The following is a 27330-nucleotide window of genomic DNA, read 5'->3' as shown; positions in this document are numbered from 1 at the left end:
CTAATCGTTTTGTTGGGACTGTTTATTAATATAAATAATGGTGTACAAACAAATGTTCCTTATATTTATATCCTGCTGTAACTGGCTAGATATCGTTTATAAACAAGTGGTCTCTGTATCTATAGCAACATCATTTAGAGTCTGACATTCTGAATTATTTATCCACAACAGATATTAATAACTGCAGTAACTTGTATCTCTTCTCCAGGCAAAATGAAAAGCAACAGGAAAACAGGATTTTCCAGACCACTTGATTATTGTACTCCTTCAGCAAACATTACACAAAACCTTGTTCAAGTCTTATTTGTTAATGTGGCAAAACTTTACAGAAAAATGTCCATATTTCACGGACTTCAGGTCCTTGAAGAAAAAAAGTTAAAGCCAGCAATGGCAAATGTACAAAAATACTGTCATTAGTTTTAATTTTCCATTCTGATAAAGTAACTGTCAGTTTTTCACAACTACTTCAGTTAACTTTCAAGATTGTTCACATTCATTTTATAAGAAGCACCTATCATAGGCAAGGTTATTGAGCAAAATAAAAACTAAACTAAAATGGCCAACAATCTGTTGTACTGTTATACTGCCACTGTCTGCTTCAGAAAACTGTGAAAACACATTAACAGCTACTCACAAATAATATTTTATTTCTTGATTAATTAAACATCCCTGTAAGTACTAACAAATTCAATTCTTTTGAGCAAACAAAGCTTTGTTGTCAAAGTAATAAAATAAAACCCATTTTACTGTTTATTCGAGTTTATTCAGCCGTTTGATAAAAAGGGAATGTGATCAAAAACTTGACTTGATAAAACAGGCAACAGATTAGATCAGTGCCACTAAAACTTGGACCACCACATATTTCTAAAGTGTTTCAGTCACTCTTCAGCTGTCTTGCCTGTTAATAGGAAAATGGTAGAGCCCCTCTGTCAACTGAAACTGTCACAGCCATGTCAATTACGCCACTCAATGCTTTATCCCTATGCTAAACACATATACCTGCAATCAGAACATAAGGTTCTGTTCTTCTAATAACTGTAATCTTTATAACAGAGCACTTGCTAATTAACACATATGTATGTGAAGACACACCATATCTTTTAATATGAATAACTAAAAGAGAGTCCCTTATTAGGCTACTCACCAAACATAGTAATTAGTGTTCACATTTACCAGTAAAGTGCCTTTTTCAGTCCATTAATGTAACAATTGCAGTTGCCACATCTGTCTGTCCATATGCAAGATACAACTTAGTTCCCAATGGACCAGTTTTGTTGAAATTTGTCACACTCATTCTTTCAAGAAATTTCTCAAGAAAGTTGAATTTTAATTGAGATGTGTTGAATAGGGTGTCCTGTACAAAGTTTTAAAACTTCAAATCTCTCACTTCATCTATCTTAAAATAGACGTTGGACAGAATGTTGCTCTAGTACAGATTAGATTACTATTTTAAATTTACCTTGAGCCTGGTCAGTTCAACATGCACATTTTTCTTTTTCAGTCATCCAACAGTTACTCCTGCCAGAAAACAGATCCTCAATATAAGTCAGTCAAACTCCAGGAGAGAGGGGAGTGCAAACCTCACTTCTGGTACACTAGCTCATTTGCCGCTGCTTGAGGTAGGTTAACCATAAAAATAAAGAGCAGAAAAAAGTCACTTATCTAGAAGTGAATTAGGTGTGCAGCACTCTCTAAGCACACAGTGAACACATTTTTAATCGGTATTTATCTTCCACCAAAAACAACCTCACGACTGCATTATCCACACATTATAATTACTAAGTATTTCTCCCACTCTGTAATTTATCAGGAAAGCTCCAAAGCTGTTCTTCATCCTGGTTGAAAGCGTCCAACAATTCTACCTTGAGACTTTAACAGATATTTTAGATCTACAATAGATTCTTCTTTAAAAATGTCATATATTAGAAATATGAGCTATAATTAGTTACATACCTCCAAAACCATAAGCTAACATCAAGGACATCAACCATTTTAACATGACTTGATTTGCAATCTGTTCTCTATGAAAACATTGAGCCACCACATGCCAATTTAGGCTATGCTTTTAACACTAGATTTCCTGAAGCCTACGAAAAAACTCATAATCCTGGCCACCTTAAATCCCTTCGCACCTCTCTATCAACGTCTTTTGTTTTGTAAATGTGTCGATCACAACAAGCAGCAAGCTGTCCTATACCACGCCTTGATGGAGCTCAACTCTCCCAGCTCAAGCCAAGGCTCCTTATCTGTGTGTGAGGTTCCTGGAGTTGTATAGGGTAAATAACACAGTATATCATTATTTGGAACACATGCATTTCATGTGTGTTCTGTCTCTACAAAGATCTGGGTAAGTGTAGGATGAAAGGAAGTGTGAGAAATGCAAGAAATGCTGAACACATACCTAAAGCAGAAACTTTTTCCATGTTATACTATAAATAGAACTATATAAATGAGCACTTGTTTTTTTATTATTCAGTTTTATTCTGTCAGTGACATTCACGTGTCACAACAAACTTGCCTCTCCCTGTCTGAGTTGATGGCATTTATCTCCATTTTTTTCACAAGAGCAGCGCTGTGCCTGATGCCTGCTCAGAACTATTTGTTGTACCAGCAATCAAAGATACGATGTCCCGTGACTGCTATCAGACTGGACAAAGGCAGGACTGTAACAACAGACAGCTTCTTCACAGAGCCTTCACTGGCTAATAGACTGCTGCACCGCAATGCAGCATAATTGGGAAATACTTTTTTGTGACAATACATTTTGTGAGGCAGTGTCCCTCTTTCCTTCCTTTCCAAAGGCCTTCCAACCAGTAAGGATAACATTAACCAACCTGGCTGGGACAGTCGTCAGTCCTGCCTTCATTTACCAGGATATTGACAATGTAGTTTACTTATACAGGAAAACCGTGAACATTTATATGGAAAGCTATGAAGATTAATGTCAAATACTATATATTTTTCATAAATTTGTACTTTTTATTATTCATTATATAACTATCTATTTTGTGACCTCCTTGTCCATTTAATGGATGCAGTGATGACTGAAAGGTGGTAAAAATCCCTAGTTTCAGTTCCACTCCATTGAAGCCCAAAGATAAAACCATAAACTGGGTATATTAAACACATAAATAAATGGACAATGTGTCTTTAATTTGTGAGGAATTGGTAGTGTCCAGAAAAATCTGGTGTGAACACTGAAAAAATCTCAACAATAAAAGCAAAACTGGAATAAAAACTAATACTCAAGTGGTGGTAGTGGCATTGCCATTCATTGTAGTACAGTGTGCACCTATCATGAGCACAGAATCCTTTATTAACTACTGTGGCTAATAGGGTGGTCTAACATCTCAAAACCCAGACCACAAGTTTCTGATTTCCAGTTCAAATAACTTCTTTTATTTAACAAAATACTTTCTAATTAGACTCCAGAAGATACAGTACTTGTTACTTCAAAAGACACTTTATGGCTTCCTTCTCTCCTCTTCTCCAGATAAGGGTTGTCTTCCTTCTCTCCTGACTGATTTCCCCAACTCTTTTAAAGTTAAAAATATTTCTGGTATGCAGTAAGTGTAACCCAGAGGCTCTTCTGGGCTAGACGTATGAGGGCAAGGAAGCTGTTCACCAAGAGTTCCCTCCAATGGCCAAACACTCCAACTACATACGCCATGTAGCCCAGCTTGAGGAAATTAAAAGTATGCTTCTACCTAGTTTCCTGGGGGTTAACATATTGCCCTGACACACAATTCTCCACTGCTTTACGCCTATACTGCAGTCTTATCTGGCAAAGGCACTACCAATCACCCCGGATGGGATGCCAGTCCATACACTCTGCCCAATAAGTATATAAGTTGTTCTAAAACAATTAACTGTAAACCGAGTGAAACCTACTGCACATCACAACTTGATGCAAAAGAATAAAACTCTCTGATAAAAATAATAATAACAAAGATAAAATAATACTTGTATTAAGTACTTGTAGAGAGAACTGTCTTATGGACAGGTCTTGAGCCAGTATGTTGTTGCTTAGATTAGATATAACTATCCATACACTGTACTGGTAAATATAGAAGAATGAACTAATGCACACAAGCCAGCTATGGTTTACAGTGGTCTGTAATTGGAGTGTTTATTTTAAAGGTCAACTCAAAGTGTAAAGACAACAATTACAAAGTTCAAGGAGTTTAAAAAAGCTGTAGGTCCAAAGTGGCAATAGCATCACTAAATTTATCTTTACTGCAATTAAACTGCCTGAAAAATGGTATTTAATATTTATTATCTGCTAAATCTGACACATGGGTATAAAAATACATTTCTGACCCTGAGCTGTAATATGAAAAAACGAAACTACAAAAGGGTCTACTATTTACAAATCTGCCGATAGACCTTGTCAGCTCTAAATTGCTCTCTTGCATTTGATTAATGTAAGGCTTTGTTGAATCTACTCTGCTATCTTCACCGAACTTGAGATAATTGATCAAACAGAGCAAACATGTGAGCATCTACATGACCCCTTCAATTCTCCAGGTTTCTTTGGACTCGAAAACAAAACTCTATAGACATGTTACATGGGCAGTTTTAGAGCTCTGATTAATTTTTCTTTTCCAAGCCATGGACGAGGTTAGAAATGTGTATAAACGTTCAATGCCACGACGCTGCATTTAGCACAACAGTTCTCTTCACTTCACGGAGAATGTCAATAAACTTGTCAAGCAAGGTTCCCCGATTAGCTCTGAATTTCAGAATAGTAGTAATTAGTGTTTCCATTTCCACCTATGTCTTTTTTTAAATTACAAGCTCTCTTAACCTCAAGTATCTTTCACTTTACATTTTTAACTGTCTTTCAGACTGAATAGAGGACTAATTAACAGCACCAGACCTCCTCCTTGCAGAGCACCGACATTTCATAAATAATCCATATTTAATGCTTTGTCATTTTCTGCTCAGAGAGGCTTTGCTAATGAATTTTAACAGATGATTTATTCCAAATGGTGCTTCCCCTCTTTCAAAATTAATGACAAATCCTGAATTTTATATGCAATTCTATATTCTACAAACTCAGATAATTTGCCCAAGACATCATCATATCGATTATTATATTATCCTGTAGTTGTCCACACAATAGTACACCACTATTTCTGAAAGTACTTTGCTGCTGCAGTACAGTCCAGCAATTACTTAAAATAAAAATCAGGCATTATCTCCCGGCTTTCCTGTTACTGAGTTTGTTTTCTAAGCTGCAAATCTCATGACCTTTTTAGAATGGAGCACCACACATAATAAACTCTAAATTAAAATGGTTACAAAAGTATACTCAGAGTTCCAATAGTTGAAACAATGACTTCTGAAAATCACCGCTTCTGGACACCACACTCTAAAAGCTATGAAAAAATGAGTAAGCAGCCCTCATTAAGAAAGCCAGAATCTACATATAAATACAGGAATAAATTTAGAGAAGATCAAACTTGATGCTCTGTGTTACCTGTACAAAGCATAATTCTTCAAAACAGGAACCACTTGAACTGTAACTCTGTTTTTTTAATGGCCTCCCTGTCCCTTGCAATGAGTTTATTGTTGTGATCCTTGTGGAAGTGTTCATTATGGCTATGGATTAAAACATCTACTGTATATTAAACTATAAAAATCTTTTGTGTCAAAGATCAGGGTGATCTACCTTTTTTATTGATCAAGTATGGGTGTCGATTAGCATAAGACTAGAAGAGACCATACTTGTGCCTTTGGATGTGGTTCATGAGAAACACATTTGACCACAAATTCAGAATTTGTTCCCCTATGAAAAGACCCAGCACTAATTCCTTCTCCAACCTACAGAAACAGGTTGTGAGCTGAAACAGTACAAGTCTAACAACCTGCAGTGTAACAGAAGATAACTCTATTAAAATCTACATCTACTTGCTACCATTGCAACTACTACAATGCATGCACGTAGTTCAGTTCCACAGATACATACAATCTAGTAACAGGCAGAGGTGGGGAAATGTGAGATGTTTACGGGACAAATAAGTGTTTCTTTGTCTTTAAATAAAAAGGAGAGGGAAGGGGAAAAAAAATCAAAACTAATAAAAACATCAAATTGAAAAATAAAATGTACATAAAAAAAAAAAAAAAACTAAAATAGACATCTCGCAATAAAAAGATTATGAGTTTGTTTCTTTGAAACTGTTGGTTTGTCTGATACAGGCATAAAAAACATGCAACCAGCTGCTACTGACAGGAAGCTGGACATTAAGAGATAGGATTAAACAGTGTGGACAAACCTTCCCGCTGAACACGCTCAGAAGAGAGATTGAGAGGAGGTACGTAGATCCGAGTGTTTGAGACTCAGACACTCGCTCTCACAGCAGTCCCAACCAAGCAAGAGAAAAACAACAAAAACAGAACTGCTGACTCTGACCATCCTTCATTTGGAGCCAGGCTGCCATGCTTAAAGGCCAGCCCAGAGGTCCTGAAGTAGGTTGCTAGTGCTACAATTGACTTGATCAGCATGACTTCAGTTGCCATGGTGCAGCTGCACAGGGGTCACCAAGCACTCTGGTCCCCATGGCAATGTGATGTCACTCCTGATTGAGCCGACTGCTAGATACTCCAGGTTCTGAAAGTAGTGAGTTGGGGGCCATGATACATGCACAAACATGGCTATAACCAGAGGGTCTTGCACTTGTTTTCTGAGAATAAATAGCTGCTCACACACAAGTATGTTACATAAGTAAAGTGTGCAGCTTCATTCTTTAGGGCAGTTTATAAACTGGGTTGACTTTTTTTTTTCTTTTTAGTATTTTAACTGATGTTGTGCATCAGGACCCAAGGCTTTTCTTTAACTGGCCAGCTTGAGTGAATGTTAAATGTATGGTTATATATAATACAATCTAGCATAATAAACGTTCATTATACCCAATTATAGACTTTAATGAGTTCAGGCACGGAACTGGACTGTTAAATAGCACCATATCACTCTGATACATCAGAACAACCTACTTGTGAGCCAAGGGATAATTGGCCAGACCTGATGGCAAAACACATCCTCCGGTCAAAGGATGGTGCTAGATTCAAGTTAAATCTTAAAACTTTGGCCCCGTCTCAGTGGCTGGCAAGTCACCCCTTACCTCTCCTAAACATGCCACAGAACAAACTACAAAATGATGATCTTTGAAAGGGATCCTTTGTAGCCCTGCAAGCAGTGCCAGTTTGCATGGAACGGATATTATACCTTATTTATGCTTTAGATACTGTAACATCAACATGAGGAACTTTAATTAGCATCTCATTCATTTTCTTCCTCCTGAAATATGAAGGACTTAGAGAGGGTCAGATGCTTATTTGTATCCTTTATAATCATGAGTGAGTGACCATATACAGTATATATCTCTGAATATATCTCTCTCCTCCTCTTTTTCTTTCTTTTTTTAACCTCCAATCACACCTTTATTTCTTTTATTAGGAGAAATGATCACATAGCTTCTGTGATTCCACCTTTCAGGCATCGTCAATAATAGCCCAGACCACCACAGTGTTAAGCAGATACCAGTAAGAGTTTAAACAAAAAATGGAGAAATGTGCAATATGTGTTGTATGTATGAAAATTTTCTTTAAAGAATACATAAAGTATATTAATAGGGATTTCATCTATTGCTTGTGTGCTACTTGAATAATCAGCCTGTATCAGCTTGAACTAAGATAAATCCTTTTTAAAATTTCTAAAATTAAATGTCAAACGTTACTTTATATGAAATAATAACTCACATAAAACCAATAAAAAATGATAAAATGTCGATGTTACTTGATACCAAGGTGAATAAATCCCAGAGGTATATTAACTGCTGAATGTTTCAAAGATTCTGAAAAGTTTAATTTTAATTCATGAAGTAATCCATCCATTATCCAACCCGCAATATCCTAACTAGAGGGTCACGGGGGTCTGCTGGAGCCAATCTCAGCCAACACGGGGCGCAAGGCAGGAAACAAAGGTGGGCGCCAGCCCACCGCAGATGAAGTAATCTACAATATATCAATAACTTATCTGTCATCTACGATGTCTGTCTATCTAGTAGCAGCTGTTCTGAGCTATGTATAAGCTTGGTTACTCAGATCTTTTTGTGCTGGATTTAATCCCTTCTTCCCTCCTCTCATTACATGCTCACAGGGAGTTATCGAGCATGGACCAGGAATATCAGGGACCAGGACACGAAAAACCAGCTTTGTTGGCTTTCATTTTTTACTTTCTTTAATATGCTTTATGTGCACCTTTTTCAAACCACATTTGAAATGTCTGCACCAAAAGCAAGTACGTACTGTAAACACATATTCATTCAAACCATGTTTATATTAACTCACTATGAGATCAGTTTAAAAGCATTATGTCCAAGTATTCCTGCTTCCTGATACAATCCACAATATATGCATGTTACGTTTTGTGTCATCTTTATATTGGCACAGTGTAAATGTGCCCTGAAATGGCCTGGCTTGTTACTTAACACCGCACAGCTCTCAACTGGGTGGAACGGGCTCAGAAATGTAGGGATAAAAGTACTGTACATGAATGTTAGTTAAAGAAAGTGCAGTTATACTAGACTTTCATAGATTTCTTGTCGTAAAGGGTAACTTTTTTAAATAAATAATTTGGCTTACAAGAAAAATGTTGCAGCTAAAGATTGACGCCAATGATTTGAAGACTAAGGAAAACGACATGCAAGTTATCCGAAAGCAGAAAAAACTGCTTCAAACTGACATTTTTTAGAGATTTAAGTTTGTTGTTTCGATTGCCCTAGTCATTTTTAAGAAATGCCATCAATGTTCTTCACATCTATAAAGGATTAACAGTGTCTTTTATTTTTGGTCATTTAATAATACTTATAGGCAAGAAATGTAAATATTTTATTAATCCATTGATTTGCAAGAAAAAAAAAAAAACCTGAGTAAATCTCCTACCTACATTTTCATTGTATTTTTAGTTTTTTTTTTTAAACATGTTTCTGGAGCACTGGCACCAGTTTGAAATAAAAAAAAAACCAAACAAAATAACGTGCCACCGAACACTCACTCATGATTGTAAAGTACAACTTCAGCACTGATACCCACGTACACTGTGTGAGTTTAATACATCTCTACGATCCTGGGACAGTTGGATTGCTATATGCACACTATGACCTCTTACCTGACATGCCATCATTTCAGACTTTTCTCTCAGTAATTTTTGAATTTCTCATGTTGGCTGGGGCATATACCAGATAGCAATATGTAATACAAATACAAAACAAGCAGAGGCAGTCATTTTTCCAAAGTTTGAATGTAAAATGCATAAACCCCTTTAGCCAGAATCTTCTTTACAGACCCAGAGGTTGGATACTCTGCAGAGATATTTCAAAATAAGAATCAAAAGAAGTAAGCAAGAGTTTGTATGTAAATCACACTTGTGTGTTGATGTTTGCTCATAATTAAATTGTTGTTACCACTCATTTTTGTGAAAAATAAATGCATTTTTATATGTGTATCTATGTTTTCTCTGCTTTTTGCCAATGCCATAAACTGTCTTCTTTAATTTAAAAGAAATCAAGAACAGCCAAACACTGTCATATTTTAGTAATCATTTCAGTGAACCAATCAGAATTTTTTTTTTTTTTAATTTTCATTTGCATTAGGGAAAAATGCCCACTGCATGTACTGACTGCCCGCAACATGTGAATTCAAAATCTTAAGCTTGGCCATCTGCATCTTAGAGTATTTTCTTACTGTTAGAGGGGCTAAAAAAGGTAAATCTCAAAACAAAACAAACCAAAACAAAACAGAATAGACACTGAAGAAGAAAGCAGTTATTAACCAAGGAAACAAAAACACAAAGGCCAAAACAAGGCAGCTGCTGTGACAAGTTCTGAATATTCAGAACAAGTAGTGCCTTGTGGCCGCTGCTTGTAGTTTTCTCAGGTTCCCAAAATGAATGTGTGAGAAACAAACCAAGAGTAATGATGGACAGCTGCAGCCACACAGAATACCAACAGAGCGTTTACCTGCCCCTGCGTTCTGCGGGTATGCCATGTAGCCGCCTCGTCCACGGGCCCCCCTACCTGAGCCTCGTGCTGCTGCCACGGCTGCTGCTGCCACTGGTCCATAGGCTGTAGCTGGGAAGCCTAAAATTAAGGAGAAAGAAGAGCAGTAATGCTACAGGCATTTAATATGCTTGATTCCAATGATCACTGTTGTGCCCATATGCCAGCGAAAAATGGAGCATTTACTTTTTAAGGTATACATTTCTTAATGATGTCCAATAACACTTAGCATATTACAACTCTGTCAAAATGTATAATTGAGCCCAGGCTCAAATAGCACCTAGAGTTGTATCTGAATGGACATTCTCCTATAAAAGAAAAGAAAATAACACAATGCATTATGGCTACTCATATAAAAAAAATGTTGTACACTAAAAATACTACCAGGTAATAGGAAAACTAAAACAGATTGAATGATTAGCCATAAGTGCAATACTAGCCATTTATAGTATATGGAGGTGATCTTGGGGATATACTCCAACAGTGCAATATGGTGTGTTCAAAACTTACTTTGTTCCTTTTTTCTGCTTTACTGTTATTTTATAGCTTTGCTTATATAGAGTTCTTTAAAATTATGATTTTTCAGAATCGGAGCCTGAAAAAACATCAGTTTGAATTTCTTTCCCTAAAGGAGGCTTAACGTGTATTTAAATTACATTAGTGAGAAAACAAAAGCAGCTGTTGAACCTCAAGGTTAATGCAATGGGCAGGTCGAGTGGCTGAAAGTGTTTATTGTAAATCGACTACCACTTCAAATTGACTAGAACTCCAAATCTGTACAATTTAGTGTAGAAACATTTACTCAAAGAGTTCCTTCCAGAGTCTAAAATCTAATTGAATTAGACCATCAAAACATGCCCTGTGCTTTTTTCCCTGCCCACTGCAGAATTGCATTTGGAATGCCACTGACTAACAAAAATACAATATACCAGATTGATTTGGAAGACATTCGAGCACAAAGAAAATGTAAACTCTTAACAAAAGGTGATATGTGTGATTTATTTCTATTCACACTGATTATTAAATCCTAAAAGTATTGTTCTTTTCGTCATACTCATGTATTTACTGACTAACAACAAGGCCCCTTAGTATACAATAATACAATGAAGTTGTGTTAGTGGCAGACCTTTCAACAGAGGTTTAAAAAGAAATGACTGATAAATATATAGTTGAACATTGCATTAAATCGTTAGTATACTTCAACAAACTAATTTGTATACTTGTTACATAAAAACAGACTAAAACATTGTTGTCATATTATGCACACAAGGAAAAAAAACACAAATATTACCTATTGTATTTAATTCCAGTAATTTTCCAGATACTCACAAAATATAATGAACTCTGGAAACATTTTCAAAATAATAAACTAGACGTTGCAAGCAATCCCACAGGCTACCAATACACTCCCATTTCAACATATAATGCCAGTAATCCATAATAAATGATTGAATTCTATGTTTTTGTTTTTACTTCCCTCTAGAATTTAATCACCTTATAATAGGATACAATTGGGCATTTTCTCCTGCAAAAGATTACACTAGAACAAACAAAACAACTAATCTACAATGACATTTTAAAGGCACAATGAAATGAAAAAAGCTAATAAACAACATTTTACGAGCAACATGAAAATCCTTCACTAACATATATGTTTGAACATGTACATTATCATTTAAGACTCAATATACAGCTAAAGAAGGTATATCTCTATGCTAATTCATCACCATCATTGCATAACAGAGAGGCTATGCAAATATCAATTAGAATTATAGCACCTACTGCAAGAGCTCCGTCTGTCCACTTGAAACAACTTGACTCCCCAAGGACCAGTTTTGTTGAAATTTGGCACACTTATTTTTCAAAGAAATTTGTCAAGATAGTTCCATTTTCATTGTGATATCTCAAACAGATTGTGCTTTACAAACTTTTTAAAATTTACAAATATCCCTTAGGAAAGCATTGGTGATTTTGTGAACTTGTCTATTTTAAAGCAGAGAAACATTCTCTGTGACTTCAACTACAAATCAGTTTACCGTTTCAATTTTACCTTGACGGCGGTTATTTGAATATTTTATAAATCTTACTTTTACTCGTCCTGATGCAACTCAGATGCCAAATGCAAGTGAGTCAGACAGAGGGCACATGTGTGCACGCAGCTCATACAACAGTACCCTTCTCTTTATGCTTTAGGCACATTAACCGTAAAAGTACAAAACTGTCACTTCTCTAGAAATAAGTGGAATAGGAAAGCAATTATAAGACTGAATTGACTGAACTAATATTACCTGCTGATTATTATTATTATTATAATTATCATTATATATTATATATATTATCATTATATATTATCATTAGGGATTTTTCATTTAAGTGAATAATGTTGTATATTTACCTATAGTAACCTAATATAGAAATATTACCTGGATTAAATTCATCTCACATCTTTATTATTATTATAATAAAGAACTAATGTTATTATTATTATATGAATTTCCCCTTGGGATTAATAAAGTATCTATCAATCTATCTGTCCATCTTATTAACCTGCAGCTAAACAGTGTTTGAACTAATTAATAACACAGGAGAGATGCACCCTCCACATCCCAAGTGTTTAGGTGGAGTGGTGGCTCTGAGGTTAGGGATCTGCACTGGCAATTGGAAGGTTGCTGGTTTAAATCCCTTAAATACCAGAAGTGATTGCACTCTGTTGGGTCCTTGAGTAAACCCTTAACCTGCAATTGCTCCATCCTGGGTATGATATTAACCTGCATCCAGATCCTCCAAGTAGGCCCACCAACCTGTTGGAAAAACATGGGGGTTGGAGGCAGGATTGGCACTCCAGCCACCTTAAAACAACCTCACACTATTTCATTCCATCTGAACTAGTGTGGTGCTGAGGTGTCACCCATTGCATGGCTGTGCTCGGGTCCTAATCCGGGATCCTGAGGTGGTTTGTCATGTGGTGGGTGTGTCAAGGCACTACATCAGCCCATGCACCTAACCTCTCTTAGAAAGGGGGTGCAGCTGACCTGTGAATAGAAGATCGGAGTCGCTAGGCATGTGCTATGGTATACAGTTTCTTGAGTGCTCAAAGAGCCTGATTGTGACTCAAAAACCAAGGACAGGCCAGCATTACAGGTTGTGTACACTGACAGAGTTGCTCAGCATTATATTGTACTCACTGTAATCAATGCCATTTTTCCATCACATGAATTAGGTCCTGCTGTCTATGAAAGTTATTAAGCAACCACAAACAAGCCTATTTTAGCTACATTTTTAACTACATGACATTGCAAAGTAGTGTTAAAATCCACATATTTAATGTAGTCTACTAACACATGTATTTACATTCTGTTATCACCGTTATTTTTAAATATGACTCACTGTTACAAAAATATTTAATAAACAAAAATTCCATAACAGACTTGAGGATGAAGAAGCTACAAAATGTCAGTTAACTTAGTTGCCTGAATCTTATGCCTTAAATACATTTTCTAACTTGTTTTGTATTTACCTAAATCCAAAAAAGTACCAAGCAATGAGCCAAGTGAGAGTCAAAAGAGCTGCTGGCAATTTGTAATTCAATGAAGTGATAGCGACACATCCAGCACTATTGCTTTAATGCAGGTTCACACTCATATTTCATTTGCTTTGTTCCGAATCAGCCTCCAGGAAGTTTGGTTGTGTTTCACACAGCAAACTTTCACGCAAATCAGAAATAACAATAAAAACTCAATAGGTATGTTGTGAACTTCTTTCATTGGGTGCAAACAATTATTTCTAGCAAAAATCATTAGGGATGATCAACATCAGCCGTATTTATGCACCACTGTTTTTGTAATAATTATTTGGTTCGTTTATTAAACATAGCTCTTTGAGCAGAACGCACATCATCTGATAGGCAGAAGAGAACTTGATAATAATTTGCATGCTACAGAATGGACAGCTCTAAAGAAGACGGGAAATTTCACTGTAGGACTACAGCAATGTGCTTCAATTTCATTCAGCTAATATTTACATTAGGCATTTTTCATTTAAGTGAATACTGTTGTATATTTACCTATAGTAACCTAATATAGAAATATTACCTGGATTAAATTCATCTCACATCTCATGCCTACTTTCTTTAGACTTGTAAACATTTATTAATAATCTTAATTTTAGAATATCTAATTGACATTTACCACATAGTATCAAGTTACTGTGCCTCCAGTGTCCACATTGCACCCGAAGAGCGATTGCATTGGCAGGACTCTACACCTGCGTGCATTTGTATTGGTCCCTCACTACCTCTGTATGTGGTTTAATTGACCAGATCACAGTGATATTTGCTGTGGTCAACTGCTATCTGATCTCAAGAGAGATGCATAGGCTGTAAAACTGAAGGATGTACTCTGATTGGATAGTTTCTGTGAAAGCTGTTTTATGCTAATTACTGTATGTTACATTTGTATTACCAGGAGCAAAGGTTGGCACAGCACACACATATTTTACCCATACCACACAGTAGTCTCTGTATCAGATCAGATTCATAACCTACCTACCTACCTACCTCAACTTAGAAAATGTTTTGCATTTTTCTTCTAAAGCTGCTAATGTAAGCAAACTTTTTCAAAAGATAACATTGAAGCTTGCCTGTGATCTAACTTTGAAATTACAGCAGCACTTGTTTACTGTTTATTTAAAAAAAGGACACAATCCAATGGGAAAAAAACATATCTAGTACCATAATTTGCTCAGAAGAAAATGCATAAAATACAATACTCAATAATTCTAACCAAACCCAGAGAGTTATGTAACAAGAGAGCCCCATCTGAATTGATACTTCATGTAGAATAAAAGAGAAAAAATAAAGATTTTCCAATTTCAAATAATAAGGAACATCGCTTTCTCAATGAGTAACAGAAGATGAATTAGGTTTCTTCCCAGCTTCTTGTAAGTAGCGTGGTATTTAGTATCACAACACATTTTTCATAACACAGTGATTTTATATCCAGGACTATCCCAAGATGTATTCAAATATTTTTACCCAAAATGGTTTGAGTGTAGAGTATTCCCAAAGCATATGACCTAGTGATTAGGGTACTTGATGATATCACCCAAAGGTTGTACTTGTCTTGCATACATTTTAAATAACATATACACGAACAATGAATCCATTTAAATTGAATTATGGTGGACTCTGTGCATACTGAAATAAAATATATTCATTCTCTGAGATCATCAAAGGGTAAATTCCTTGAAATATGTTGATACTCTCTAGAGATGCTGTCTGAATCTTCATCCAGAATAATCACATCTGGGATGTACTTTTATATAGAGCACTGATAACGAATGTCTGGCAGGCTGCTTTGGATGAAGTTTTTTATTTTTGCGTAGAACAAAAAGAGTGTCACTTGAAGATTCAATTTGGAGCATAATAGCAAAAAGAATGCAAATATAGGTATCTATAGTGATAATGTAACTGTCACAATACCAGAATAGCACATAGGCTAAAATAGGCTGGAAAAGGTGATTAACAAACATGTGTAGAGGCAATAGATAGGAACATCACTGCCTTAGTATGTGCCCTACATTGGTTTCATGTGCTATTTTGTTTTGAAGGGTTTTAATTGGGGCAGTACGGTGGGGCAGTGGTGGCACAGTGGTAGTGCCGCTGCCTCACAACAAGGATATTGGGTTCACCTTCCAGGTCCTTTCTGAGTGGAGTTTACATGTTCCTATGGTCTAAAATATTCAAGTTAGGTGGACTGGCTATGCTAAATTGGCCCCAGTATATGTGTGTATGTGTAAGTAAGTAAGTGTGTTCACCCTGTGATGGCTAGCTTTTGGATTTGGTCATTTCTTTCTGTCCCCCAGTATTTTGGTCTCTTGCTTGTACCACACCAAAGGTTTTTTTCTGTTCCTGTCCTGTTTTTTTACTCTTCTCTTGGCAACATTCTCCCTTTCCAATGCACACTTTTTCTAAACAGAGGCACACAAAAAACTAAAGGTTATTTCTGTACTAGAATTAGTTTCGGGCTCTGATTCCACTTGTAAATACAGTGAAAGCTTAAAGCATTTTATTATCCACGAACACCACACTCTCGGAGCTCAGTAACCCATCACATACTTCTAGCAGACCAATCATCCTTGTAATATACTACTCTACACTCATAATGACACTGTGAATCTGCAGAAATTAATACACATGCTGATATTATTAAAAATAATTGTTTTCCTCTTAATAAGGTTATTTAAAATATTTTTAACTTTGCTTTTGTTAAAATGTGAAGATAAGAACTAGGATTATGTAGCACCAAAGTAATAACAGCACTTCAGTATTAACTGATATGCTAAGAGCCTCACACCAAAGTATAATACTAATGTACAGTAGGATTTAGATAAACAACAGCTTTCAAAAATAATTAAAGTAAACAGTGAGTTACTTTGGGCATAGCATACTGGAGCCGTTTTTATGTCTCAAGGTATTCTGGTTTCCTCTATCATCCTACAGATGTGCAATTAAGGTTGTTTAGCGGTTCTAAGTTTGTTCACTTTGAACAAATGTAGGTGTGTGCATAAGTGCCTTCCTATCTAGGGTTGGTTTCTGCCTTGTGCTGTATAGATTTGAAGCTGCCAGGTTTGGGTCCTACTGCCTGTGACACTGTAGTAGACAATGCACTGCTAGTAGTGGATGGAAACCTGTTATCAATAGCAGTCCTCCATCACTGAGATGTGTAACAAGTAGTTCACTGAGAGGTCCAACTCTGTTGTGCCCAACCAAGAGGAATCTCATTTCTTATTGACAGTTTGGATTCTAAATCAAAAAGTGGGTAAAATGGAAAGGGGAGAGAACTAGACCCTAAATAACCCTAAATAATTATAGTGTACAGTAAGAGTTCACCATTATTTGCAGTAAACAGTTCAATTGTGGTATTGTTTTTTTGGCCTTTTATGTTTACTATGTGTTTGGAAGAATTTTGTCTATTTAACTTTGAAATAAATACCAGGTTTTTTTGTTTTTTTTACAGTATCTGTCAATGAAACATGATGAAAACAGAGTACTGGTTCAACAATTGTAAGACTAAAACTTTCCTAATCTGTCAGTTTTAATAATACAGTACTAGATAGCCGAGCCCACTGTAGCATATGGCGGTGTAAGAATAGGAACGGAAAACGGTGAGAAAGGAATTCAGAAATCAAGAAGAAAGAAATAGGTGAATAGGTGTTTTGCTGGAGATGACAGATAATGATTCGAAAGATCTAATCTCGGAAAGAGCTTGAATTCCATCTTCACCACCATAAACTCCAGATGTTGCCATGTATTGATAATACTCCTGACTTGTTGTGATAACTCGACTTGCGTTGGAAAGAACAGGAAGAACATCTCCAGATCTGTCCAAATGTGATGCAATGAAATCTACTGTCCTATGTCATAGTGAGAGTGCATTGCCTTCGTCAACTATTTGTGTCAAGAAATAACCCACTGATAGGAACAGGCAGTTGCCAGATCCCGGAATACAGATGACGTTGTTCAAAAACCCGTCGACAGAGAAGATACTGACGTTCATTTTATAACAAAGGCTTAGGAAACAACTGTTGCACTATAACGAAAATAGCAAAGAGCGAAACTAATAGCAAGAAGAGAAACCAAAGCCAATGGTCGAGAGAGTACCTTCCTGTAGCAGGCTACGGAAAAGATTCCCATGCATAGACATGGCCGAAGTGAACGGTCACGCGGTCAGGCTAGATGTCGGGCGGTTACATGATACCAATGGGGTCATGAGAGAGAAGCGGGGAACAAGGCTGTCCAAAGGAGGAATAGGACTTGAGAAAAGGGGGTGGGGGTGTAAGGGAGGCCGCAGGCAGCGTGGGGAAGGGTTTGGAAGAGGACGAATAGGAATCGAGAAATGTCGTGTGGGGAGCGTGTGGGCAGAACCGGTTTTGAAGAGGAAGCAAGACAAACCACAAGAAAAATATATATAAGAGATACACCAGAAATGTTACCACTAAAGCCAGCACCATGTTACTTAGCAGTCCTTGTGTCAAACAGATCTCCCAGTCATGGCCAGCACACTACTGCTTACTTATGATGCAGCTTCCCTTGTACATCCTGGCTCATGGGCCACAGGCTGTACAAACAAATTAATCAATACAAATGTCAAAGTGTGTTAATTGGACATGCTGTAAAAGTTCTATGTCTCAAAACTCTAATATTAAGCATTTTATAGATTACAGACAGCTCTTCAAGCACTGTACATGTTCAACAACAATACTAATATGCTACCTTTGGTCATCAGGGAGCTGTCAGCAATAACGTGGCGGGAATCATTTCAGAGGGGCTCAACCAGCCAAAGAAATTCTTATGAAGTATCTGGTAAGTTAATGGAATACATTAAAGTAAAGTAAAAGTAATAAAATGCTTTTTCTGAGATGAAGTGAAATTATTAAGTAGCTCAGTTTTATTTTAACTAGTTGCATTTGAAGAAAGATTTATTTATTCAATAGCCACCTTCTAAACATCTTACTTTTATATTATGGCTACTTAGATTAGGGTCTGTCTCTGATCGCTCAGCAGTAATTTAGTCACAGAAAGTTCCTCAAGGGAAGATTAAGTTCATGGGACTCAGAAAAGATAATTAGCACATTTTTCTATTTAATTGTTTTCCATAAACCCCATAAGTTGTCATCCTAGAGATGCACTGCAGCATTAAATCAATTTCATGGCCCTTTATTAGACTCGGATATAGGCAATATTTTTCTTTAATTTCTTCCTGATTACACCTCATCATGAAACGTCAGTAGCTAATGTCTTTGTGGTTCAGCATGTGGATTGTTCGACCCATGCATAAACATCTGCTCACCAAGCCCACAACTTTAGTGCAGCAGTAAATCCTGAATGAGTGGATACTCAGTTTAGACAATTAACATTTGGCTGCTTGAGTTAGCATGTATCGGCTCTACCAAGGGCTTCTTTTTTCTTTTTTAATAATTCCAGATGGGCAATACAATTGGTTGCAAAACACTGCAGATTAAATGATTTATGGACAGGTGTTAATATAGTTTAAATATAAGTATGCACTGCCACAACTCATTTGTCCTACTGTGGATTGTTTTCACACTCAAAAATATATACAAATAGGAAAGAGGAAAGAATAATAATAAATATGTAATCACAGATTAATAAGATGGCTATGAAGTTTATGGCTATTAAATATGCACAGCTATTATATTAAGTGCTGGTTAAAGAATGTATTACTAAAGGGTTTGAGAATCTGAGAATAAGCTTGAGAATTTCTAAAATGTTCTCAACTAAGTATTTTTTGATATACTGTAATTAGACATGCCTCCCACTGCATTATATAGGCTGGAGGGGGATTCTTGTTCTTAAACAAAATGAGTTGGAAAAAAGATGGAAGAATGGAAACTGGTGAGCTAGCAGAGAAACAAATGTTATGACACCATTGAGCCTGGGTGTTCCACCTGGTTTTACTCCAGTAAGCCCTAACAGTAGCCCTTTAGGTACAAAGCCCTAACAGGCGGCCAAGTAAGATGACACAGTTTGTGAATGTCTAACAGACAGAGACTAATCCAGGGGAAATTCTGGAGTCTAAATCAGGGGTTCCCAAGCTCGGTCATAGTTGGCTACAGTGGCTCCATGTTTTTATTGTGAACAAATTTTTAAGTTAGGAACGAATTAATTCCACTGAAGATGTTGCATTTCAAGTGTGTGCTTCACTTCAGTTAACTGACTTGTTAAGATTTGAAAACAGTGGCATTCACTGTTTTAAATATTTTTGTTTTCATAACCGCTGCCATAAGCAATGGGATACAAATGAGAAAGGAGCCAGAAGTTCACCATATAACTTGCTCCCATTTACACGTGTGTGGTTATCATTAAGTTTCTGTTTTAACAAAATATTTTAAAAGAAATAAAAGGGGAAATGAAAGACTAACAACTACTAATCTACTCTGGGACACAAACTATTTGGGCAATAATCTGTGGGAAAAAAATCTGTAATATAAGAATGACCTGATTTGTCAGAATAAAAATGGTCCCAAGCCATAAAAGTAGATAACAAGTTCCATTATCATGAGCAGTGACCAAGTTCCAATTAAGCAGTTGGGCTGAAACAAAAACCTGAAGCCACTGTGGCTCACCAGGATGGAATATACACTATGCATGACTTTGAAGTGAAAACCTGAGTGCAGCACACATTGAGAAAAAGTCCTTGTAGCAAGGATTTCCAATGGCTGTCTGATAATCAAGCTGTAAGGTCCTCAGATTATCAGACAAAATGATTTGTACAAGACTTAACCTACTAAATATATGACAAACTTTAGAAAAATCTAGCTATGAAGTTCCTAGCAAAGTCTCTGACTTGCATGTAGAGAAGAAATATTTTGTGAGAGTTTATATTAAGAATGAAGTTGTTGAGACGATATGACAGTTCAGCCTATTTATATATAGCAGTCCTCTAACATGGCAAGCGCTGAGTGCTTACACACATTTTCAAATATAAAACAGAAACAGAATAACAGAAGGCACTGCAATAATTACATAAGCACACATTTATTTAAATATATCAGTGCTGGCCAGCTCTAGTCCAGCAGAGCTGAAGTGGCTGCAGGTTTTCACCCATCAAAACATTTTTTTAAATTAGAAACTTGAACCTTGAGTTTAATAGAACATGTCATTTAATTAGGCATTGTGTTCCTTATTCCTGTTGTACTGCTTCAGTTGTTCCTACCACTTGTTTATTTTACCATTCTTGTTTGCAGGTTACACATTTGAAATACCATTTCTATGATTTGAAGACACTTTCAGCTCCATAGAAATTCATACAGAAGACAGAAACCTCTGGTATCAATTATGAGTTAAAAAACGGAAATATGATCTACTTAACACAAATGCACATACTGTAAGAGGACCAGGGATCTGTGTTAGGGCTACTACTCTTCATAGCCTACACACTGAGTGGCCACTTTATTAGATACACCCACTTACTTAAAAGATAATAAGTTTATTCATTTGCTGTCCCCATCAGGACATATGTAGCATAGTCGGGCAGACAGCGATCAGGCTGGGATTTAAACTTAGGACTCTGGAGGCAGCGAACATATCATGAAATTCAGTGCAAAATGAAACACAATTCCAGGTCACCACCTGTACTGCAAGCATAGATAGTTCAAATATTAACAGAGATGTGTCATTATTTTGCACTACATAGTGATTTTTACTTGGCACATCCCACGTAACTGACCATGCTTTCAATGAGAGCATTTGTGTTGGAGATGATATTTAAAGAAAGTAAGTCAATAAATACCAATAAATAACGTGTGTGAGCAATTTAAGTAGAAAATGACTGAAGCCATACATTTAAGTGGCTTTGACACATTGTGCAGTGCCATCCATCCATCCATTTTCCAACCCGCTGAATCCGAACACAGGGTCACGGGGGGCTTCTGGAGCCAATCCCAGCCAACACAGGGCACAAGGCAGGAACCAATCCCGGGCAGGGTGCCAACCCACCGCAGGACACACACAAATACACCAAGCACACCATAGGGTTAATTTAGAATCACCAATCCACCTAACCTGCATGTCTTTGGACTGTGGGAGGAAACCAGAGAGCCCAGAGGAAACCCACGCAGACACGGGGAGAACCTGCAAACTCTACGCAGGGAGAACCCGGGAAGTGAATAGTGCGGTGCACATAATACAATACCACCAGTGTATCAAGAATGAGCCATATCCCAAAAAAAAGTTCAACCAACACCAGTCCTGTGGTCAGAAACAATCCATTGATGAAAAGGGTTAATGTAAGCTGACATGACTAATGCCAAGTAACAGACAGACAGTCAGTCCACAAACAGTGCAATACAAAGGTGACATCTAGTTAGTTATACCACTCAAAAGGGTGACAACCACGTTCTTCTCCTTCAGGAGATCAGATGGAACCCAGAAACATAGATGGAAGTAGAAATAATTAAATTATGAACTCTTTTTTGAGACATGTGTTTTTCCTTATTTGATAACACGTCTGCTACTGCCCGGACATAATTTTTTTATGAAGGGCCCAACTGGTATCTCAAAAACAGACATGCCAAACTACTGTATAATAATGGAACTGCTTTACCAAATGTAAAGAGAGCTTAAAGTTATGCCAGAACATGTAAATCATTCAATTTTATTAACAAACAAGCAAACTGTTTAAGAATTGTACTTCAGAAAACCTCTGCTCATCACTGATCTTTTAACATCCTACTTTTTGATTATCAGTGCACATATATGGTTACTGTCCAATAAAGACATTGTATTGAAAATAACAACTGCCAGTACTTATTAGTTAATTTGATTAAGACTGTGAAGCTACTGTATATACTGTATATATATATATATATGAAGGTGATTTTTTTTTTTTGAAACACAAGATGTTATGCTTGCTTGCCTGTTATAAAGGAGATGTGTTGAAAGCCAATCTTGCCAGGTGGTGTCTTATTCGCCAGCAGTCAACAAGAAGGTTAAGTGATGCAGTTGAAGAGATTGTTGTTTTGAGCAGTAACCAGTGATCAGTGGAGTGCAATTTAGAGGAGGCTGTCGGGTGAAAGATAGGGTAATACCGGCCAATATGCAGTTCTTGCTCTCAACGCCAACTTCTATTATGGAACCAATATGTTTCCCACCCTGCACTTCACAATAACTTGTACTGCGTACAATTTTTCCGACCCTGTGACTCTAAATGTAAACTTGATACATAGATTCCAGGGCTGTCATTTTGATTCTAGTCATTTTGAAAATCCAAATGAAACTAAACTGTCTTTTTATTCATACTGCTTCCAGAGCCTTGGTTTATCAGAGAATATGATGTTCAGTATATGACTTTCCAGACATAAATCTGGCAAGCACTATGAAACAAATTAAAACGTTAATATCTCATACAGGTATTGGTTGGATTTTCTATGTTATTATCAGAGAGCTATACAAGTGAAAACAGGATTTCTTTTTCTACTTTTTCACAAGTGTAATATGAGACGCAATCACAGCCTTGTAAGGACATTTTCCATTTGTGATGACCTTCAGTGCTAGTCACCTAGCTTCTTAAGTGACAGAAATCCACTCTCTCAGAAAGCTCAAAATAGGATTGAATTTGCATGGCAAACTTAAGTGGTGGAAACGGAAAATGTAATTTTTATGGAGGAGCTTTAACAGGAGAAAATGAATGCACAAGTGTACATGCCTCATTAAAATCCCACTGTTAAATAGAGAAAAACTCTTCACTTGCCTTATTTCACTTTCACAAATGGGAATGTATAGCGGTGAAGGTTGAAGAAAAATGATTAGTTCACTTTAATGTATGTAAAATAAACTAATCGACAGCTGTGGCACTAAAGTTAGCATTTTTTCTGTCAACTTCATTGAGCCTACCGGCCACACCACCACAAATACAGTTAAGGAGCACAATCAGCACAACACTCCTTATATCCAACCAACATGCAACACATCACTACTTTTGGATACCACGGTACAGACTCATATTACAAATATTTTCTTTCTTTTTGTGTTTTCACAACTAAAACAAAGCTAGGTGAGTTATTTACACAAAGTTTATTAGAAATTGGGATTTAATCACCAAGTTTAAGGTTTAAAGTAGTTTAGCTACTAGACCACTCTGCATGCCAAAAGTAGCACTGATATTCAACAGAATACATTTGAACAGTTTCCTTTTACTGTGTCATATAAATTAATATATTAAGGAATTTCCATTATGTAAAAGTTCAACAATCTCTTCCAGCAAAACCTGACTCCCTTGCTGGAGAGCATCAAGCAGAATCTTTGTAACTGGGCCAATGCACACTTCTTGCCGATGGGAAAAAGACTCATACTGTACCTCCACAGGTTAATATGGAAAAGGAGTTTAATATATGTTCCTCTTCGTATGCTCTACTGTGTTCACTATGATCCAGAAACCATTAAACTCATTTTTGCTTTTTTTTGTTTTTTGTCTTAATTGTAGATGACGCTGTATCCTGTTTTATTTGGAATAATTTCATTTGTGGTCTAAGACAGAGGGAGGTTTGGTTTTACTTGTTTTCCAGCAATCTTTCTGGACTGTAAATTGTGCCTTCAGTCATGTATTCCTTTCCTGCACATACTTATGGAAACAAAGTCTGATACATTGTCCTCCTCTTTGCATGCTTTGTACATTCAACTGAGTTAATTAGTCCTCAAACACTTCTTTAAGAATACAAAAGTGATGCCATTATTTTTACTATATCCTTAAAGAGCAAATCGCACATTCCCACATTTCGTTAAAGCAGAATATGCTTTGTTTCTGGGAAGAGCATGGAATAAAGTCCTTTACAGATGTTATTATAGCGGAGATGAGATTTGAGACATGCAGGTGTTTCAGAGACTTGATTTCATTACCTGCAGATCTGAGAGTATACTCATTGTAATATGTTTTAGTTAAAACTCGATTAGTCTCTGGGGTGCCAGATGTTATTCTCTGGATTAGAATACATGTCTGGAGACAACTGTTAGTAGTAGTAGGAATCATTGAAATCAACCATTAAAAAGACTTTGCCCATGGGGTTGCATTTATAAAACCCTGCTCCCATTTTCTTCCGGTTTTACACTTTATTCAGCATACAACTGAAAACACAAGCAGTGCAACAACTTACTGGCTAGCAAAATTTGTTAGGACAACATTAACTATAACATTTCCAAATGCATGTCTAAGGAATAAGGTTTGCTTCAGTCCAATGGATTTGTCATTTTCATCTCCATTACTGTGTATTATAACACATAACTATATTCTGGTTTTCACACTTAAACAGCAATGCAAATTTACTTTACTTATTCATTTAATTGTGCTGTTAGAAACAGTAAGTGTTTCTGATGTATTGACTATCTGCAACTTCTGCGGCTCTTCGTTATCAACAGCAAAAAAAACACGGTTAACAGTAGTTCTTTTTAACGCCTTTTTACTATGCGTGACCAAGTAGCTCAAATTCATCCTTGCAATTCCTTCAACCTCATATTTAATCCAAATGTATCGTCATGAGTGTTAACAACAGAGACGATATACAGCAGACGTCAACGCATCATTCACCATCGCCACTAGTCCAGTGATATCTTCGAATAACCAAATTATAACTTGGTGGGAAAGCATGTTTTTTCACTATGGTTATTTGCCTGGTTATGTTTCTTTTTAAAAGACGGAATGTGTCCTCTGCAGGCATAACACTTATTTGTATATTCAACAGGGTTTTTGCGGGGAGATTTTTTAACCATAGCCAGTTTATCCATCATAACCACTGGCTTGGTGTCTGTCAGGTGATGTTCACAAGAGCACCATTCGTCTTTGCTGTTTAAATCACTGACACTATTTTAAGCTCCGCCTTCAGGAGTTGCTGGATTGATCTAGAGATCTCACGCTTTATGAACTGCAAATTGGTCCCACCCAGCTTTAATCCAAATTCACAGTTGACTCGAGGCTTATAATATATACTGTACACTGCAGCTCAGTTTACAAAACTACTTCTTTTGCCTACTAGAGTGACACAAGTATTAAGTATGCATCAGACAGACATCTAAGTTGTATCATTGTTTTCAAGACAGTTCTTCCTCAGACTGTTGTTGTCATAATGATAGATAATTGGAAAGACACAATCCAATGAGTATATTTCTCCTTAATATGTGCTACACATTGAATAAATCCGTGGAATACAAACACCTCTCGTAGACCTGATTTTCTAAAAATCTGCACAGGATTGGACTTCACCTGTGAGGAGTGCTACTAAGCTGCATCTCCGCTTTTCGACATATTCTGACTTTGTACTCGACTCATACATTGTTGTTAATATGCATTCTAGAGCCTAAGGAATTTCAATAGAGCCTCACTGTTTTATCATCCTCTTTGGATAACAATAAATATGAAAGTGAATCACTTGTCAGTACTGCTGCCTCAGGGATCCACTATGTTGGGTTTGAATCCTCTGGGAAGTTTATACATTCTCTCCATGGTGAATATGTGGGTTTTTCGCCCAAGTTCCAAAGTCATGTGTGTCTGCAAAATTGCCGCCATGCAAGTGTGAGTAATGTCTCCTAATTCTTCTATGAAGTTCAAACAAATGACAGTTTTTCTGGCTTTGGAGTCTCTACAGATGATGTGAATTTTTTTGACTGGTTCTAATGACAATGTATGCACTCCTATTTTTAACAAACTCTTACTTAATTATTCATTCTAAAGCAAATTATACAATTTCTGCTCCCATTTCACTATTCATTAGTGTGCGCTTCCTCTGTTCTGTTCCTAGTTAGACTATATGCTCACAGATACACTCAAGCAGGCCTAATTTAATGCCACTTTTGGTCAGAAAGTAAATGTTTCATTGTGCTACAGCATCCAAAATTATTCTATCAAACTGCCTGACACAGCATGGTTTGAGTGCTATAAGTCAGCCTTGCATACTGGTTGCAGCTTTAAGCACTTGCTATCACATTGCACACTAATACCGTTTCTAACAGACAGAAAAAGAAGCAATTTTAACAAAAAATGAGACTGAAGCCAGATATTAATTTGAGAAAAAGTACCTCACCATTGATATGGGCGCACAAATTAAACAATTACATTTTCTGTGTACAACATTTGTAGGCGATTTTTTAAAGGCATGGGTGAGTGGACATTGTGTTGAATTCCCCGCTCAGGATGCATCAGCATCAGGACAAGACTGTAATTTCTCAAGAAAGCAATCTTCAGATTCAGTATAAGTAAACATAAATTTTTTATTAATGGCATTTTTGTTCATTTTATGGAGACTTAAAAACCCTTCACATCTGGTTAGGCTAGATGTAACATTGAACAAATTTATAAAGCACTTGAAAGCAATTTTAATGACTTGAGTAAAAGATCTCCCAGTTGTTTCTGCTTATGTTAAAGTAAAAACCAGGGAAAAAAAGCACACAACTGTCTCTTTTGCTTTACAAAAAGAGCTCTATAAACAAACAATATATCACCATAGCTACCTTTTCATCTGCAAACTGACAAGTGCCTCAATAGTGTTGTCCTTCAGAAGAAACCCTCGTCTTTTGTTACTTTGAGAAATCCTTTTTTATAGATATCAAAGCCTGGCTCACTCTGCGCAACAATAGCTTGAAATACACACTACTGATCTGAGAGAAATCTGTATTCTTTAAGCTGGCTGGATTGCTGCACTTCGGATTCAGTTGAGATATTGGATCTCTTTCGACAGTTTAATTAAATTTTAATGTCTCATA

The 27330-nt window shown here is 36.6% G+C and overlaps 1 protein-coding gene across 9 annotated transcripts in view; it reads right to left on the bottom strand.

Annotated features, from left to right (window-relative positions):
• The window catches only part of msi2b (musashi RNA-binding protein 2b), a 624668-nt gene that overhangs the window by 47336 nt on the left and 550002 nt on the right, over positions 1-27330 (bottom strand). For 4 of the 9 annotated variants that reach the window (XM_039756674.1, XM_039756673.1, XM_039756675.1 and 1 more), the window contains exon 11: positions 10023-10142. The exons of 1 other annotated variant lie outside the window; for it this stretch is intronic. In XM_039756674.1, the coding sequence (XP_039612608.1) occupies positions 10023-10142 (120 nt within the window). The remainder of the gene's footprint in view (positions 1-10022; positions 10143-27330) is intronic. 4 more of the 9 variants (XM_039756677.1, XM_039756679.1, XM_039756681.1 and 1 more) reach the window with 1 other exon arrangement.

Source organism: Polypterus senegalus, chromosome 6, assembly GCF_016835505.1.
Source record: "Polypterus senegalus isolate Bchr_013 chromosome 6, ASM1683550v1, whole genome shotgun sequence".
NCBI lineage: Eukaryota > Metazoa > Chordata > Cladistia > Polypteriformes > Polypteridae > Polypterus > Polypterus senegalus.
This window is presented reverse-complemented; position numbering and strand designations above follow the sequence as displayed.